This window comes from Acinonyx jubatus, chromosome A1, assembly GCF_027475565.1.
Source record: "Acinonyx jubatus isolate Ajub_Pintada_27869175 chromosome A1, VMU_Ajub_asm_v1.0, whole genome shotgun sequence".
Taxonomy (NCBI): Eukaryota; Metazoa; Chordata; class Mammalia; order Carnivora; family Felidae; genus Acinonyx; species Acinonyx jubatus.
This window is the reverse complement of record NC_069380.1, coordinates 199,187,465-199,204,008: the sequence shown is the minus strand read 5'-3', so window position 1 is coordinate 199,204,008 and position 16,544 is coordinate 199,187,465. Positions and strand designations below refer to the sequence as shown.

The 16,544-nt window shown below is 36.0% G+C and overlaps 1 protein-coding gene across 2 annotated transcripts in view; it reads left to right on the top strand.

Moving 5' to 3' along the window:
* PARP8 (poly(ADP-ribose) polymerase family member 8) overlaps positions 1–16,544 on the top strand; it is a 175,798-nt gene that overhangs the window by 100,470 nt on the left and 58,784 nt on the right. For both annotated transcript variants that reach the window (XM_053200812.1, XM_015085963.3), the window contains exons 5-8: positions 5,323–5,412; positions 6,000–6,070; positions 8,173–8,250; positions 10,010–10,104. In XM_053200812.1, coding sequence (XP_053056787.1) covers positions 5,323–5,412; positions 6,000–6,070; positions 8,173–8,250; positions 10,010–10,104 — 334 coding nt within the window. The remainder of the gene's footprint in view (positions 1–5,322; positions 5,413–5,999; positions 6,071–8,172; positions 8,251–10,009; positions 10,105–16,544) is intronic.

The following is a 16,544-nucleotide window of genomic DNA, read 5'->3' as shown; positions in this document are numbered from 1 at the left end:
TCTCATCTGAGGCAGCTCCTAGAGATGTCAGTCATGAGAGGACTTGAAGTCAGAGTGATAGAGGTAATGCCACAAATCAAAGCCACGTTGAAGACAGTAAGTGAATTATTCTGTAGCACAGGAAATAGGGCAGAAGATGCCCTTAGTAATAACGAAGGGAGCCAAATGTTTAGCTCCCTCTTGTGGCCAAGAGGTATCACTGGCTTTTTCTCTCTGTGCGGGAGGTAGCCCCTTTAGGAAATGCAATATACAAAAATTGAAACTTAAAACACTAGTTATCATTTGTGTTTTTTAAAAATAAGTTCCCTTCTTGGAGAAAGTCTGTAGCGAATTTCCACTATAATTTCATTTCTAAAAATAAAAGGAGTGTAAATGAAACACAAGTTTTGGTGTGAGAGAGATTAATGCATTTTGGGGTAGAATTTTGAATTGGCTGATGTAACCAGTACACTGTATACCAAGTATTTTCATACACATAATAGAATAGACTCTAAATGCCAGTCTGTGTATAAGCAGAACAGAGGCTATCGTGACCATTTATAATTGAAGCAATGTGTCAGGAGAGGGTAAAGAGTATTTCCCAAGGACATGCAGATTGGTGGTAAAACCAAGTCTGTAATTTAGTTCTGATTCCTGTCACTTGTATGAAAGAAGCAGTGGGAGTTATTTTTATGGAGTGTTCTTCGTATTACTACATTAAAAAAAAATTCAAAGTGTTACTATGACAATATTTTATCCATTTGATTAAATTTTAATCTACATTTATTTGTATTAAAAGTTCAGTTAATACACTTGATTTCTCAGGTAGCTAATATTGCATACAAATTATGTTTGCTCTCCCTTTCCGGTATTCATCCTTGTGTCTTTTCTGCCATTACACTGCTAGAACTTCCAGAATAATTTTTAATGATGATTGTGAAAGTTGGCAGCTTTGTCCTTCTTTTCCAAAATTAGTGAGCGTGTTTCTTTCCATCTACTTCAGAAAACTAGTTTTCTCGTTTTACCAAGTCTTTTTTTTTTAAGAATGAGTTGTAAGTCTTGATCCAATTCTTGCTTAACATCTATTGAGGTATCACGTACGCTTTCTCCTTTGAACAACAAGGTTGTTTAGCAGGCATCTTAATGTTGATCTGTAAGAACCGTATGCATCTTGCCATATATTTTGCTGTTAAAGAGTTGGCATTGCTGAAGAAATGCAGCTATTCTTTGGCATTTGCTAGAACATGCCAGCAAATCTCTCTGAGCCTGGCATCTCTTCAGGGATGGTTCTGGGGCAGTTGTTATTTTTCTGCCGTGATTATTGTCTGTTTTGTTTTTCTGTTTCTTAGTCACTTTTAAACATGAAAGCTCACTGTGTTGGTGAAATGTCCCAACTTCTGTAGCAAAAAGTTTTTTATCGTATTCGGCCTGTACATCTGAAAATCTGCCTCTTTGTGGTTATTTCTCCTGTCTCGTACCTATTGTTTTACATTTGTTCTTGTCTTTTTCTCCTTTTGGTTTTTCTTCACCAGAGTTTACTTATTGTAAAAATCAACTCAAACCGATAGCTTTTTATGTTGTTTTTGAAAATTTCTAAGTCTTGATAGTAATTGCTATCAGTAATCTTGATAGTACTTCATTAGTTCCTTCTGCTAATGTTCCTCAGTCTTTTCCCTCCCTACTTTCTCTGGATTCTATGGTTGAATGATTAGCTCATCATCTAGCTTTGAAAATTTGGAATTTGCTTTGCCCTGTGGAAATATATGAGCATAATCCTCCAGATTCAGGATTATGGCACTTTGTTTATTTCCTTAGGAACAGATTTATCACTTCATAATTTTAATGTATTAAGTAACCTGTGCCACCTATTGAAATTCATGTCATAGTTTTGTTTTGTGTGAACAAAGAAGATCTTTATTGAGTATTAAGTATACTTTAAGTAACATGTTCATAAATGCAATGTTAAATGATATGTGGGCTTTTTTAAATGCAGCGAAGAAATAGAGCAACCTTCTGGTTTACTTGTGCTTCCTTATGGAATTTATACTGTAGACAGATTTTTGCTTTTTGGAGGCAAATATATTACAAGTCACAGATAATTGGCTCCACTGGAACAGAACAGCAGAATTTTTTCTCATCAGTTCCCACCTTTAATTAGGAGGCTCACCTACTGGTGGTTGTGAATTTTCTCATCCCTTTTTTATGTTTTACAAGATATTGCGATTGTTGAGTGACAGCTTTTTAATATTAAAAAAAGCATAGCAAAGAACTGATGTTTGAATTCAGACAGTTTTACCACTTACTTGCCATGTGTAATTTTTTTTTGTTTATTTTTGAGAGACAGAGAGAACGAGAAAGCAGGGGAGAGACAGAGAGAGAGAGACAGGACCTGAAGTGGGGGCTCTGCGTGACAGCAGAGAGCCGATATGGGGCTCGAACTCATGAACCACAAGATCAAGACCTGAGCCCAAGTTGGACACTTAACCGACTGTGCCACCCAGCCGCCCCTTAATTACTTAAATAATTTGGGCAAATTGTTTGATTTCTCTTAGCTTTGGCTTCCCCATCTTTAAAATAGGGATAATAGTTGATTGGTTTGAAGGTGATATGAAGTGTATAAATATTACATAATATAACACTCAGGGGAGATATCCAGATTATATTACAAAGCCAATATAATTATTATTATAATTGTATTATTTTTCTAAAGGTATGTAGTAATCAATAATGGAATGACTTGGCTTAAATTATGTTGCCTTTGAAATAGAATGGAAACAATAGTTTCACAGATGCTTTCTCATAGCTCTCTACCCATCTTGCCCCAGTTGTCCATGGAAGTCCCAGTAATGGCTTGCATAGTCTGGTAGGGCAGGGAAGAGAAAATAGTCACATTGTTAACAGCCTTTAATAATGATCTATAGGTCCCTACAAAACTTACACGTTAAGGAACCTAGCTGTCCTCGGAATTTTCGGGGGCAAAAAAAAAAAAAAATTGGCACCTCTGGAGTCAAGTGGGAGAATTCCAGAGAAGGAATTTGAGTTTGAAAACATTCTATTCAGTCACTGACTCATTCTGTTACCTTAAATGCATTCCTTATCCTTTTTATGTCCTACTTTCTCATGTCTAAACAAAGATGATTTTATTATTACAGATGTCAAAATAGTTTGAGGAAGGTTTAGAAATGATTATTTAAAGAACAACGAAAAGAGAAAACAGAATTCATTCATACAGCTGGGACGATCCTCAAAGAGCATCTGCAGACCTTCACTTTAGAACTAAAGCAACCATGGGTTAGTTAAAAGGGATCAATAGCTAGTTGGTAGTTGGGTCTAGATTTTATGTGCTTTGTCTACTGTCCTACATTTTATTTTCACTTGGGTATATATATCTCTTTGATCGGGCCTGTGATGTCGTAATGATGATTTAATAGATATTGGCATGAAACCTGAAAACATTTTGGCTTGGGTAAATTTAGCCAGAAACAGAAATTGAAAGTGTTCAAATGCCTAAACACTAATCAAGATACAAACTGGTAAAAAAAAAAAAAAAAAAAAAAAATCTCTTAGAAAATGATGTGTTTGACTGCATAATCCTGTCTTAAAGCATTATGCAACGTGTGTTCATTCGTTCAATTCAAATTACATTCTCTTGAATCAAAGCTGACTGCCTTGTAGTGTCAACACCACCTAAGCCATTGGATCCATTAAATTGAGTTATTCACTTCCTTGTTTTCAAAAACAGAATGCCCTAATTTACTTTCCTCTTAAAGATTTAGTAAAATGCTCCCGTCCATGACACTGAGATACTGCATGATACTGTGTGCACTTTGTGGATTTTTGGGGATCTCCCCTTCTAGGTGGTGGTTAGCTATTACTTTTTTGCTTTAATGCTCACTTTTATTTTTAATACTCCTTTTCTCCATAAGTTTGCTTCAAGGAATACATTATCTACAGGGAAAAACTAATTGAGTTGATTCAGTAGCAAATAACTTTGGATCAGTAATCCTCTGAATGAGCGTTTAAGAAATTGAAATACTGGCTTTAATAGAGGGGTTTACTCTTCACCTCAGAGTATGAGGTTATTGACAGAAGAGACTCCAGATAAACGGTCAAAGTCTCAACCAATGTGATGAAACAGTAATTAAAACAAATTTATATTAAACCTGTTTCTTAATCTGTGGTCCCACTTGATAAACACAAAAATCTCACACCCTCCTCAATGCTACTTGAAAGTGAAACAAGGCAAAATTTGTAATTAAAACAAAGTAATGAGGCAAACCTGTTTTGTTTCAAATCTAATCCACATTCGTCTCCTCTCACCTTCCAGAATTATTAGTAAAGCCTTATGTCTATTGAGAGTCTTTGAGACTATGCTGTGAACACATATCACTCTCGACTCACTGCACTCAAGGTCTAAACACAGTGCAGATGTTTCTTTGCAAATAAAGTAGTGACTTTGATATCTATCGGTTAAAGATCGTGTTCTCACTGTACTGACACAATATTATGAAAACTTGGCTCAAGATCTTTTATCGTGTACTCAGTCAGTTGTCAGAATGCTCATTTCCTTTTGCAGAAATTGATAACAGGTTTCTGTTATTTGTTGGGAATATTTTACACTTTTTATATTTTATACAGTGTCAATGAGAGTATTATAGGACCATAATTAATGAATTGGTGAAGCATTTGGTAACAAACAGCGGTCTCACAGATGCCCAGTAATTGTCAATGAACAAAGTAGAATAAATGGCTGTGTGTTATATTATATACACAAAGATCTGTATTTTTAGGGAAAAATCCTAAATTTATTAAAATATTTTTTTCTGGAGAAAACAAATAATGAATAAAAAAAGCTGTGGAATAATTTAATATTTTCTGTGCATTCAACTTGCTTAGTATTATTTAATGGAATTAATTTATGGAAGAAGAAGAATTGTGAGACTTAATATCATTTAAAAATATACATTAGAGTAATATGGAGGTATGATTTTCAACCAGGGCTTTGGTTCAGTTTTTTTAATGACTTGATATTGAATTTTTTTATTGCACCAAATGTTCTTGTTTTAGCTTTTTCCCAGTATCTGCTTCCTGTTTGGGGAACAGTCTCTATCTGCAGTCTGTATTTCTCTAGGAGACACAAGTGTCTTTGAAGACGCCATTTAAAATTAAATCACATGTAAATCTGTGATAAATCACGTATACTTAATTTTGTCTGAGATTAACCAGAGCAGTAGTATGTGCTTCCTGAGTGATGGAAGCGATGTGGATATAATTTAACTTTTTTTAATAAAGGGTGTATTTTTTTTGGTTACCATGCCTTGAATTATCCATATTTCTTTGCAGATAATACGTATGTGTCAAGTTCAGAAAATGATGAAGATGTATTAGTTACTACGGAGCCAATTCCAATAATTTTCCACCGGATAGCAACAGGTAATAGGAATATACTGTTTTTTTAAACTCTAGATTAATGTTTTCTTGGCTATAGGTAGCTTTATTTATTTATTTTTGTTCTTTTAGCCCATGTAACAGATATTTATCTTTAGCATCTATAAATCTGGTGTCCCATACAAATTTTCTGTCTAACTTGCATTAGTTTGTTTTTCAACAGTTTTTTAAACACATAAATTTACACTACTTTAAAAAAGCCCTGTTTAAATGCATTGCGTTGATATTCACTCTTATGAAAATATTCCATGCATAATGACACTGGTAGACAAAATGAATATTTAAAAAGCTTACTTAAGGCAATGTAGATCCCACAAAATACATAAACGAGAGCTGAAGGGGTCTGTATAGTGACACTTTGGTTTGACCATATTTTGATGGGCAATGAAAAAATAGCTTATATATCATGTAACTTCCTAACATAATATAATTATAAAACATTCCTTAATCTTTTGGCAAAGAGAGAATCACCGGAGGCATGTTTTTATACTGAAACTTATAAATATTTGATAAATAGCCTGCTGAAAACTAAAATGATGTTTTATAAATGATGTTTTATAACTTTCTTTCAGAATTAAGGAAGACAAATGACATTAACTGTTGCTTATCCATAAAATCAAAATTACAGAAGGAAAATGGAGAGGTATGGAGGTTACATTTCGTATTTTATACTTTATTCAAAACAGAATACATTGTAAACTTACCTTGTGTTTATAGTTAATATCATTGCTATTTAGGTTAAGACTGTAGGGGCGCCTGGGTGGCTCAGTCGGTTGAACTTCGGACTTCGGCTCAGGTCATGATCTCACGGTCCGTGAGTTCGAGCCCTGCATTGGGCTCTTTGCTGACAGCTCGGAGTTGGAGCCTGCTTCGGATTCTGTGTCTCCCTCTCTCTCTGCCCCTCCCCCATTCATGCTCTGTCTCTCTCTGTCTCAAAAATAAATTAACATTTAAAAAAATTAAAAAAAAAAAAAGACTGCATATAGTGTATGAAGCACAGGCTTGTGGCCAAGAGACTTAAGTATAGGGAAGGGTAGTGACCTAGAATTAACCCTGAGAAGGAAGCTGCCTTTAACAGAAAAAATGTCTGGCTTAAATCTAAATCAAGTGCACACAAAGCTTAACTTATTCTCTGTATTTGGTCAAGTAATGTAGTTGACTGAGGAGCATCTTCTGTAACTTACAGTTCTAACAGCTGCATGTGGAACCCTTACCATTTCATTTGTAAAAGGTGATCTCTTTACCTAAGGTAGCAAAGAGAAGGGGTATATAGTCTTATTATTAGTGGCCAATGTTAAAACAACATCAACAACAAATTCCTGCTACCCCTTCCTCACCTTTAAAAAATCTGCTAGAATCAGTCAATAAACACTGGGGTGTTAAAAAAAACAAGATGAGTGCAACGGGACTGACAATTTTTTGCTTTTCAAACTACGCACCCGGAACAAACCCCCCCCCCCCCCGCCCCTTAGTATTGTATTGTTCCCTCTACTCTCCTTCATCCACAGTGAGAACCACAGATTTAGCAATACTGGCCCCCAAACCCAAATCTGTTAGCATTTTATAAAACCCAAATTCCCTTTTGTAGGTTTTTCGTTTTCCTTAAGAATTTGAAATTTGGTCTAGAAATTTAGAAACGATTCCAAAACATTGGGTTGATAGATTCCTGTGTCTAATGGGATTTGCCTTTCTCCTAATTATTTTAACAGAGCCGGCCGAGTATGGGAATATCATCATTAGTTACTTTAGGTAAAATTTTACTGTTTGAACTTCAGACACAAAGCATATGTGGTTCCATTAATTAGAAACTCAGACTTCAAGTTCAGGCATATTTAATTAAACATCCTTTTGAAATCTGAAATCTAAAGTAAATAATTTCTGTATGTAGAAAGTTCTCTTCATAATGTAATTCATATTTATTTTCATAATTTGATTTTTGTATTATTGGAGTTAGAGTGTCTTTTATTTCATACCATTATGTAGAGTTGGTAGTGGAAGTGAGCACGGTGAGGGATAAATAAACAATGCTGAGGAACTTTTTTTTTTTTTCAATGTTTATTTATTTTTGAGGGAGAGGGAGAGAGAGAGAGAGAGACAGACAGAGCATGAATGGGGCAGGGGCAGAGAGAGAGACACACACAATCCGAAGCAGGCTCCGGGCTCTGAGCTGTCAGCACAGAGCCCTATGCACGGCTCGAACTTGAAAACCACGAGATCACGACCTGATCCAAACTCTGAGTCTTAACTGAACCACCCAGTCGCCCCAGTGCTGAAGAACTTTTTAATAAACAATTGAATCAGTATGAACTCAGAAACTACGAGATCATGACCTGAGCCGAACTCTGAGTCTTAACTGACAGAGCCACCCAGGCGCCCCAATGCTGAGGAACTTTTTAATAAACAATTGAATCAGTATGAACTTGTCAGATGTTTTTATCAGAACAAAACCAAAGTTGTAGTTGATGACACGTAGTTTTATGTAAACATCAAATGGTAAATTGTACAACTCAAAATCAATGAAATAGAACTTTTAAAAAAGATGTACAATAGAGCTTACTACACTGACAAAACTGTCTCTTACTGCCTTTTGTTTTTGGCTTGTACTACACCACACACGTTTTTTATATAAAATCCATGTGATAAGCAAGCACAAGACCTATCTGTTATGGCCACTTGCTACTTTCTTTTCAAAAGAAGGTAAGCTAATCTGACCATTAAAATTCTTTTCTTAATCTGTTATTTAAGGAGTCAAGACAAAATAGTACAGTGGAAGAAGATTCTGAAGGTGATAATGATTCTGAAGAATTTTATTATGGAGGACAGGTAAGCACATCAGACCCGTCAAATACCCACTCGCAGAGTTCGCAGTAGCCCTTACGCCCTAGTGGAAATCTGTGCTTGTGATCTGAGAGACCTGTGTGTTAGTTCTGGAGCTAACTTGGAAACCTATATAATTTCTCCGTTTCTCATTTCTACATATTTTCAGAAATCAAGGTTACTTTTGCAACTCTTTGACTGTAATCACTCACACTGAAGTTGTCTTGCTTCATCACTGAGATTTTGCAGGCAGCAGCATTGTATCATAAAATAAAAGTTTTTTGACTTTTATATTTCTTAAGCATATTGGGCTCAGTCATTATTTTGAAATGATGACACTTCTAACAAAAGCATGGATGGATGGTTAGTTTTAAATAGAAGATGATTAACCTTTATCAATGTTGATGGTCCCTCATTACCGAGCATCCTTAATGTTTGTATTCATTGTCTTTTCCTCTTACACTGTTGTAAAGTGTTTGTTGAAAAATGTTGGTGAAGAAACATCGTAATTTATATATATATGAGAATGGCATAGCCGCATATATAAAAGAATTCACTATTTTTCCAGGATCATGTTAAAATTTTAAACCGTGGAGTTGATTTTAGGATTTGGCTATATAAGGCATCTTGTTCATTTCTGTAAACTTTTTTAAAAAATTATTTTTAAGTTTATTTATTTTGAGAGAGAGAGAGAGATTGAGCTAGTGGGGAAAGGGCAGAGAGAGAGGGAGAGCGAGAATCCCAAGCAGGCTCCATCTCACAAACCATGAGATAATGACCTGAGCCAAAACCAGGGGTCAGACCCTTAACTGACTGAGCCACCCAGGTGCTCCATGTTTCTGTAAATTCCTTGACCAAAAAGCTTTGTTATGTTTGTTTTTTTTAATTAAAAAAAGTGTTTTTTTAATGTTTATTCATTTTTTAAGAGACAGAGAGAGAGAGCTCTCTTGTGAGCAGGGGAGGGGCAGAGAGAGAGGGAGACACAGAATTTGAAGCAGGCTCCAGGCTCCGAGCTGTCAGCACAGAGCCTGATGCGGGACTCGAACCTATGAATTGTGAGATCATGACCTGAGCCGAAATTGGACACTTAATTGACTGAGCCACCCTGGCACCCCTTGATCAAATAGCTTTGTAACTTGGATAGTATAATGGGAAGGTAGTATGTTAGAGTGGTGTTTTAAAGCCAAATTTATTATTGTGTAAAAGAATGCAAGTCAGTTTACTTTTCTGGAATCAAAAACCAGTAATTTATCAATGGAGCATAGACAAGGCTGCAGAGGCGTGAACGTATACATACACCTGGGCTTCTTCTCTCCAAGAATGCCCGTCCAGCAATGGGATACTTTTCCTAATGATTCTCTAACCAGTGTTGCACTTCAACATTATGCAAAATAATCCTTCCAGTTTGGATTTTTGTTTACACAGCTAGTATTTGCAGAGGGGAAGTAAATGCTTTTTCTCAGTATAGATATTCAGTCTAGAAGTTTTCAGATTATCTGCCAGCCACTACTTGGTTCTTTTTAACATTGATCTTTTCCCCATATCAAGGTAGTCTAATTTTCCTTTCAAGCATAGTAAGTTATACTAGACATAGGTGAACCTATGAACTTTAGCGAATATACTGCTGTATTCTCTGTATTTTTCAGTGAGAAATGTCTATGGCACAACTTGCAGGGTAACACCTGTCCAAGAGATGGTTTGTATTTGATTCTTTTGATTCTCTTCACCATCCCTAAGTCATTTCTAAACCATCCCTTTCCATCAGGTGAACTATGACGGGGAACTGCACAAGCACCCACAGCTTGAAGCTGATTTGTCAGCAGTGAGAGAGATATATGGGCCACATGCAGTTTCTCTCAGGTAAATAAATACCTCTCGTGAATAAAAATCGAAACAATTTGGTAAGCCAGTCATTGGGATTTTTCTGTTGCGTTGTTTAAGTGGAAGTATTCTTGGGCTTAATTATATATGAAAGTTCTGAGGACATTCTGCTGTGTTTTTACTTACACAAGATAGTATGTTTATGGCTGTAAGGATTTTTGTTTTGTTTTGTTTTGGGTACATGTGGTTTAAGGGTACATTGATGCATTAAAAAATTAGTTAATTTGGAGAGTTAGTTCGATAAAATATCAGTCTTAAATAGCGTCGTAATCAAATCCTGTAATAGATTTACCCAGCTGGGTCCGTGCTGTTAATGATAAATCAAGGGCACATGCACGTGAACAATAAAAGTCAATAATGCATTAACCATTGAGGTCCAGAGATCACACTGTGATGTGATCTGACCCCAAAAAAAGAAAGGAAAAAAGGGACATAAATTTGCAGAGTGTTTGTTTGAATGATAATGTAGTTTATCTTTCAGTTACTTAATATATAATTTGGTGATAAATTTTGGACCATTATTTATTGCTTTTAATTATTCAGAAGACCCCACTATCCTTACTTTTTTTTTTCTCCTTCATTTAAAAAAGAAACTCTTTCCTGCCACTATCTTAGTTTCCCTCCATGAATCAGATCAGATTATTTCAGATTCTTTCTCTTTGCCTGAAGAGCAGCCTTCAACTTGCGGTGGAATTCCAGAGCCCTATCCCAGCCTGCCCTGGGTTCCCACCTTGCCCACCCAAACCACAAATGTCCCCATCCTCCAGTTCTCTGTGATCCCTCTTGACCCTGGGCATTTATCTGAACTTGTTTCTTACCAAGAGATGCTTCACTGTCAACCCCACTGCTGTTGTTATTCAAGCCACAGTCCAAAGGCCACCTACTCCTTGAGCCTTCTTTGAATCTCCACTGCAGGTTAGTTGTTCTGTCCTTCAGACTCCCATCACATTTGGCTCTATCCTCATTTATTATACTTCTCATATCCTGTCATTATTGCTTTACTTCCCCTCCTCATCCTAACTTATGTGACTGCTGGGACAGTGCAGTTGGTTTTTAAAGTTTATTTATTTTGAGAGAGAGAGTGTATGCGACGGTGCATGGGAGGTGTGGGGGGGGCGGAGAGAGAATCCCAAGCAGGCTCCTTGCTGTCGGCTCCGAGTTTGGCCCAGGGCTCGATCCTACAAACCGTGAAGTCATGACCTGAGCCGAAACCAAGAGTCAGACACTCAACTGACTAAGCCACCCAGGTACCCCTGGGACAGAGCACTTTTTGTTGTTCGCTTTATTTTGTTTTGTTTTGGTTTTTAACCATGCTTGTATTTTGGTACTTAATATAGCACAGGGGACTATGTGAAATATGGGCTAATGGATTCTTGATCAGTTCCAGTGACATCCATGAAAGATGTTCACATTATCTGGTTGCATTCTCTTCCATGGACATACCCAGATTTTGAGAGAGCAAACAAATACTTTAAGTTGGAAAGTACCACACAACTAAAATTTATAATTGTCAAGTGTTTTATTTTAACTTCAGAAACAAACTCACCACCACCTGCAGCCTAAATAAGCTGGGGTTGTATGCACAGATCCACTCTTTCCCACTCCCAGAGCTCTGGTAGGTTGCAGTTGAGTGAGAATGATTGGGATTATATTTGGAAAAGCAAATATTTGCAATTTTCAAGGTTTTAGCAAATGAGCTGCAATTATATCTCAGTTGATCTCTGCTATGGCTCCAGGCTAGGGAATGTGGATATTCAGTAAGTGTGTTAGAACGAATAAATGAAGAAGGCATTAGGGATTTAATCAAAAAATAATCCAAAACAATGACTAATTTTTTAATTTGAGTCAGAATTTGCTTAACAGCTTAAAACTTTGATCACAGTGATTTAATCCCCTCCCCCACTAAAAAAATAGATACAATTAATCATAGAATACAACATGCAATTCAACTTCTTTTCATTTGAAATACGTATTTTGGGGGAGGATTACCTTAGCACATGTTGATTGCTCATATAGTGAAGGATTTTTTAAATACATATTTCCATGCTGTCTAAGCTCTAACTATACTGTTATGTGTGTGTGTGTGTATATATATATATATGTGTGTGTGTGTGTGTATATATATATATATATATGTGTGTGTGAATTTGTTTGTTTCTTCAGCAAGAATTTATTAAGTACCAATGATCATCTCTATTAGTATTTTCCATTATTTATAAAATTATTGATAATTTATCAACTCTTGAAATTGGATAAATATTTGGAATTTCATTCAAATGAAATATCTAAAGTCACAGAGTTTGATTTTGTTTCCCTCTTCCATATTTCACTTACAAGTTTTGATTCAATTTGAATCTTCATGAATATAAGCCATGTTCCTGCCTGCTGTAGACTTACTCTATCTACAGAGGATGTTTCCCGAATATATAATCTCCCAGAGGCCTCATGGTATAAAGTATGAATCACAGCAGGACTAATCTGATTTACTTGAAATAAATACGAATGAATTTACTGTGTAGGATCAAATACTAAGGCTTGGGCACATGGCAAAGGCAGTAGTTAGGCATAAGGTCCTGGAATCTTCTTCCTTGCAAAGTTCTTAGTCTGTTGAAAACAGACTGTTCTAATTAGGTGTTCTTTTACTTAATTGAGGTTTATAAGAACTTAATGGAGTTTGAAGAACAAAAGTACCTCTATATACATAATAGGCTATTTGGTGTCATTTTTTTTTATATGACACCTAATGAGAAAGGCAGCTAACCACATCTAAGTTCTCTTCAAGAGATGGAAATAACTAGGATTGCTTCACTTGAGACAAAACCTCTTAAAGTCAGTTGAAGGAGGATATAGAAACAGAAACTAATGACCAGTTTATTACTTAAGTAAGTAATTTCTGCTGTACATGGCCATATCATTCAAAAGCAGAATCCTGGCTATATCAAACTGTGATTCTAAACACTGGTGACAATTCCGATCCATAGGCTCTTGTATTGGAAGTGAGTTAGGTCTCTGGGAAAGGCACGAAAAACTATTAGTTTATCAGCCTGAATGAACATGTCTCATCTTGAATAATTCAGCAAAATGAAGATATATTTATGTTTTTCATTATAAATTTTCTCCTATAGTCCTGTATTTACAAAAGAAAAAAAAAAGGATTTGATCAGCGCCATCTGAAAACACTTTGAGATTAATATTTTTAGAAAGGTGAAGTGAATTACAAGTCACAAAATTCTCATTTAGTCAGGAATGAAATGATTCTGACAATTTGCTTAGGGCGCTTCAAACTTCCAGCCCCTGTGAAATAACCTTTGCTTTATAATTATACCATCTTCTGCTTTAAAAGGTGAAGCCACAGGAGTAATATAAAACCTTTTAAAAATAAAATCTTTTGATTGTGCCTGATGTTTAATGAAGGTTGGAAGATTGCAAGACTGTGACTCTTCTGAGTTTTGATTACTTTCTGGGGATGGACAGTTGTAACAGGGCCTTTGGGAATTGAGCTTCTAGAGGACAGGGCGTTCTGAGGAGTTTTTAAGGTTTGAGGTGATGACGCTACAGTATTCAGGCTCACATACCTCTTTAAGGGAAAAAGAGGGAGACAGAGAAAGGAGAGGAGAGGGGGAGGGAAGGGGAAAAAACCCCACATAAATTGGTACAGACCACTTTCTCTGGGTTTATGTATTTCCATTTGTAGTGACCAGTAAGACCACTTACTGATCTGGTTCCTGCCCTCCGGCATATGGCAGAATTTTATTTCCCTGCCCCTTTTAATACCATGTGTGGGCACAGCTAGTTTTGGCTAGTGAAGTGTGAGCAGAGGTACCAAAGCAGGGTTTCCTGTTTCCCCCCGACTCCATCACTCCGGGCTCCTTGGTGACCACAGTGAAGTAGTATCTCTTCTCCGCCCTCTGATTCCATAGTAACTATGTAGTGTGAGTGAGCTACAAATCTTTTTTTGCATTAAACCACTGCCATTTGAAGAAGTTTGTTACTACAACATACTTAACCTACGTTGAAGTACGTCATTCATCAAAAGGTCTGGCATGGACGTTTGCAGTGTCCTTTCCAGAATGTTATTCTCCCAGCCCCACCTCTAGAGCCTTCAGAAAAATGGTCTGACTGAAAAGCAGGGAAAGTGATGACAGGAGGCACATAGAAAAAACAAAGAGGAGAGTATTTTCCAAAAACGCTGGCCATAATCTAGATGAAAAGCTTCAGAATGTCACCTCCCAGACAGTCACTTGTACTTTCTTCAAGCAAAACCAAGATTTTTTTAAGCTGAGGGGGAGTTGTAGCAACTGTAACCTCTTACACACTATCACTTTATATGGGCTTCCTTTTTTAATCTGGAGCTAGTTTTTAAATTCTCTCAGTCCTGTTGCCTTTTAGAGAAACTTCAGAACACTTTGGATACAATCTTGCAAATGCTTTCATCTGCCAAGATTTCTTTCTGACTACTGAGTTTGCATATTTCTTGGCCCATTCACAAACATCTCTCCCACACTGAGCAAAAAACACACATTGAGTAGGCATGTGGAGACAGACATGCAAGCTGTTGAGTTTCAGATGTCATAAGAAGGTGTATGTTTCTTCACAAAATATGTTTCTTCTCAAAATATAACTGACCAATCATTGGCTACAAGAGTTAACTAAATAGTGATAGAGTTTTATTTCCCAAGGACCTGTGGTAAAGTTTCGTGTATGCATGTGTACATGTAATTCCCTTGACAGCTAATAAGGGAAGGTTAAGATATCTAGAATATATTTTTATAACCTGCACAATCACTAATTTTGATCAAATAGTATTATAAAACATCATGACAGTATAATAATAAGCTATATATAGTTTTACAGAGAATGAAGGACCAGCATAGACGGTCTGACATTTAATATATTGATTATGTAATGTATGTTGTATCTCATTAAAAAGGATGCTGTCTTGGTTAGTTCCATTAAAAAATAAAAGGACGAATTGCCAAGATTTCATGTAGTGCCCTCAAAAATACACATTCATAGAAAAATATATTTCATACATATGTTCTTAAATGAACTGTCACGTGTTAAGTACCTAACATCAAATGACCAGATTTCTGCCCAAAGAGTAGCTCAGAGGTCTGAAAAAAATTGTGGAATAGTCCTTTCTCAGTTCCAGGGTGTAACAACTACATCAGATCATTTCTGTGTTGTTCCCCTTATCTTGAAAAAGTATTCAGGTTCAATTTGATGTGATCTTTTCACAGTGAATAAATATAGGCAGTGCATGAAATTATTTTGAGTTATTATAAACCCAATACAGCATTCAGGACACAATCAGATATCTGGCTTCACAATTCAAGTTGCATTCATATTTCAGGCTTTTGACTTGATTCTGCATTTGCTATTCATGAGATCCGGGGCAACTGAAAGTTATTCAGATATAGAAGCAATCCTGATGACTGGGTCGCTGCATCTGGACAAACTGTAATCACGCTTTGTCATCTCACAGCGGGAAATGTGAAATTACTGGCATTATATAAAGAGGGCATCACAACGGAAATTGGTTTGCATATATGCAGAGCTGTTGTGAATTCTCTGAAGTGTGGCATAAAAACAAAAAGTGTAACTATTTACAGATCTACACCTGCAGAATCCACTTAATTGCAAACCTTTAATGCCTCTGCCTCCTTAGAATTCTGTATTTGTGCTCTGTGGTGGTGAGGGAAAGCACTTGTAAACCTTTATTTCCTTCTTTTTGTTGTTGTTGAAATAAATTGATAGTATTAGACATTAACCACAAAAGTATGGAAGAAATCATATAAAGAATATTTTAAAATTCACACATTAAAGGTTTTAAAAGAATACATGCCACTGTCTCATCATAACTGTGTGATAAATTCTGCTGAAGTCTGGAAAACTCTGAAGAAAGCAGCTGTGGGTAAGGTTCTTCCTGGTGTTTGTTGTCTGTGATTCCCTTCTCTGCCTCCGAGTGCACCAGAGTCTTACCATTGTAACTAAATCCAGACAGAAGTTATTCTCCCTTGTGAAAATGGTAATGACGAGAGGAAACAAATGCCTGGTGATGATGAGGATGTGGGAAATGGTCACTGTGATAGCCTGCTGTGATTGCAGATGGCCCTAACTTTTTAAAATAGTAATTAAGTAACATACACAGTTAGTGTGTATAGTACTAAAAAACACATATACTTAACATATATAGTTAAATAACATATATAGTTAGTATGTTAAATAACATACATAGTTAGATATATATAGTTATATATATATGTATTGTTATACATAGTGTATGTATATATAATTGCATAGTTTTCTATGCAATTGTATTCTGTTTCCTATTCTATTCTATATAGTTATTATATATATAGTTCTATTTGAATATACTTCTATTATTTATTTCACCCAGTAATTCTAGAAATTATTCT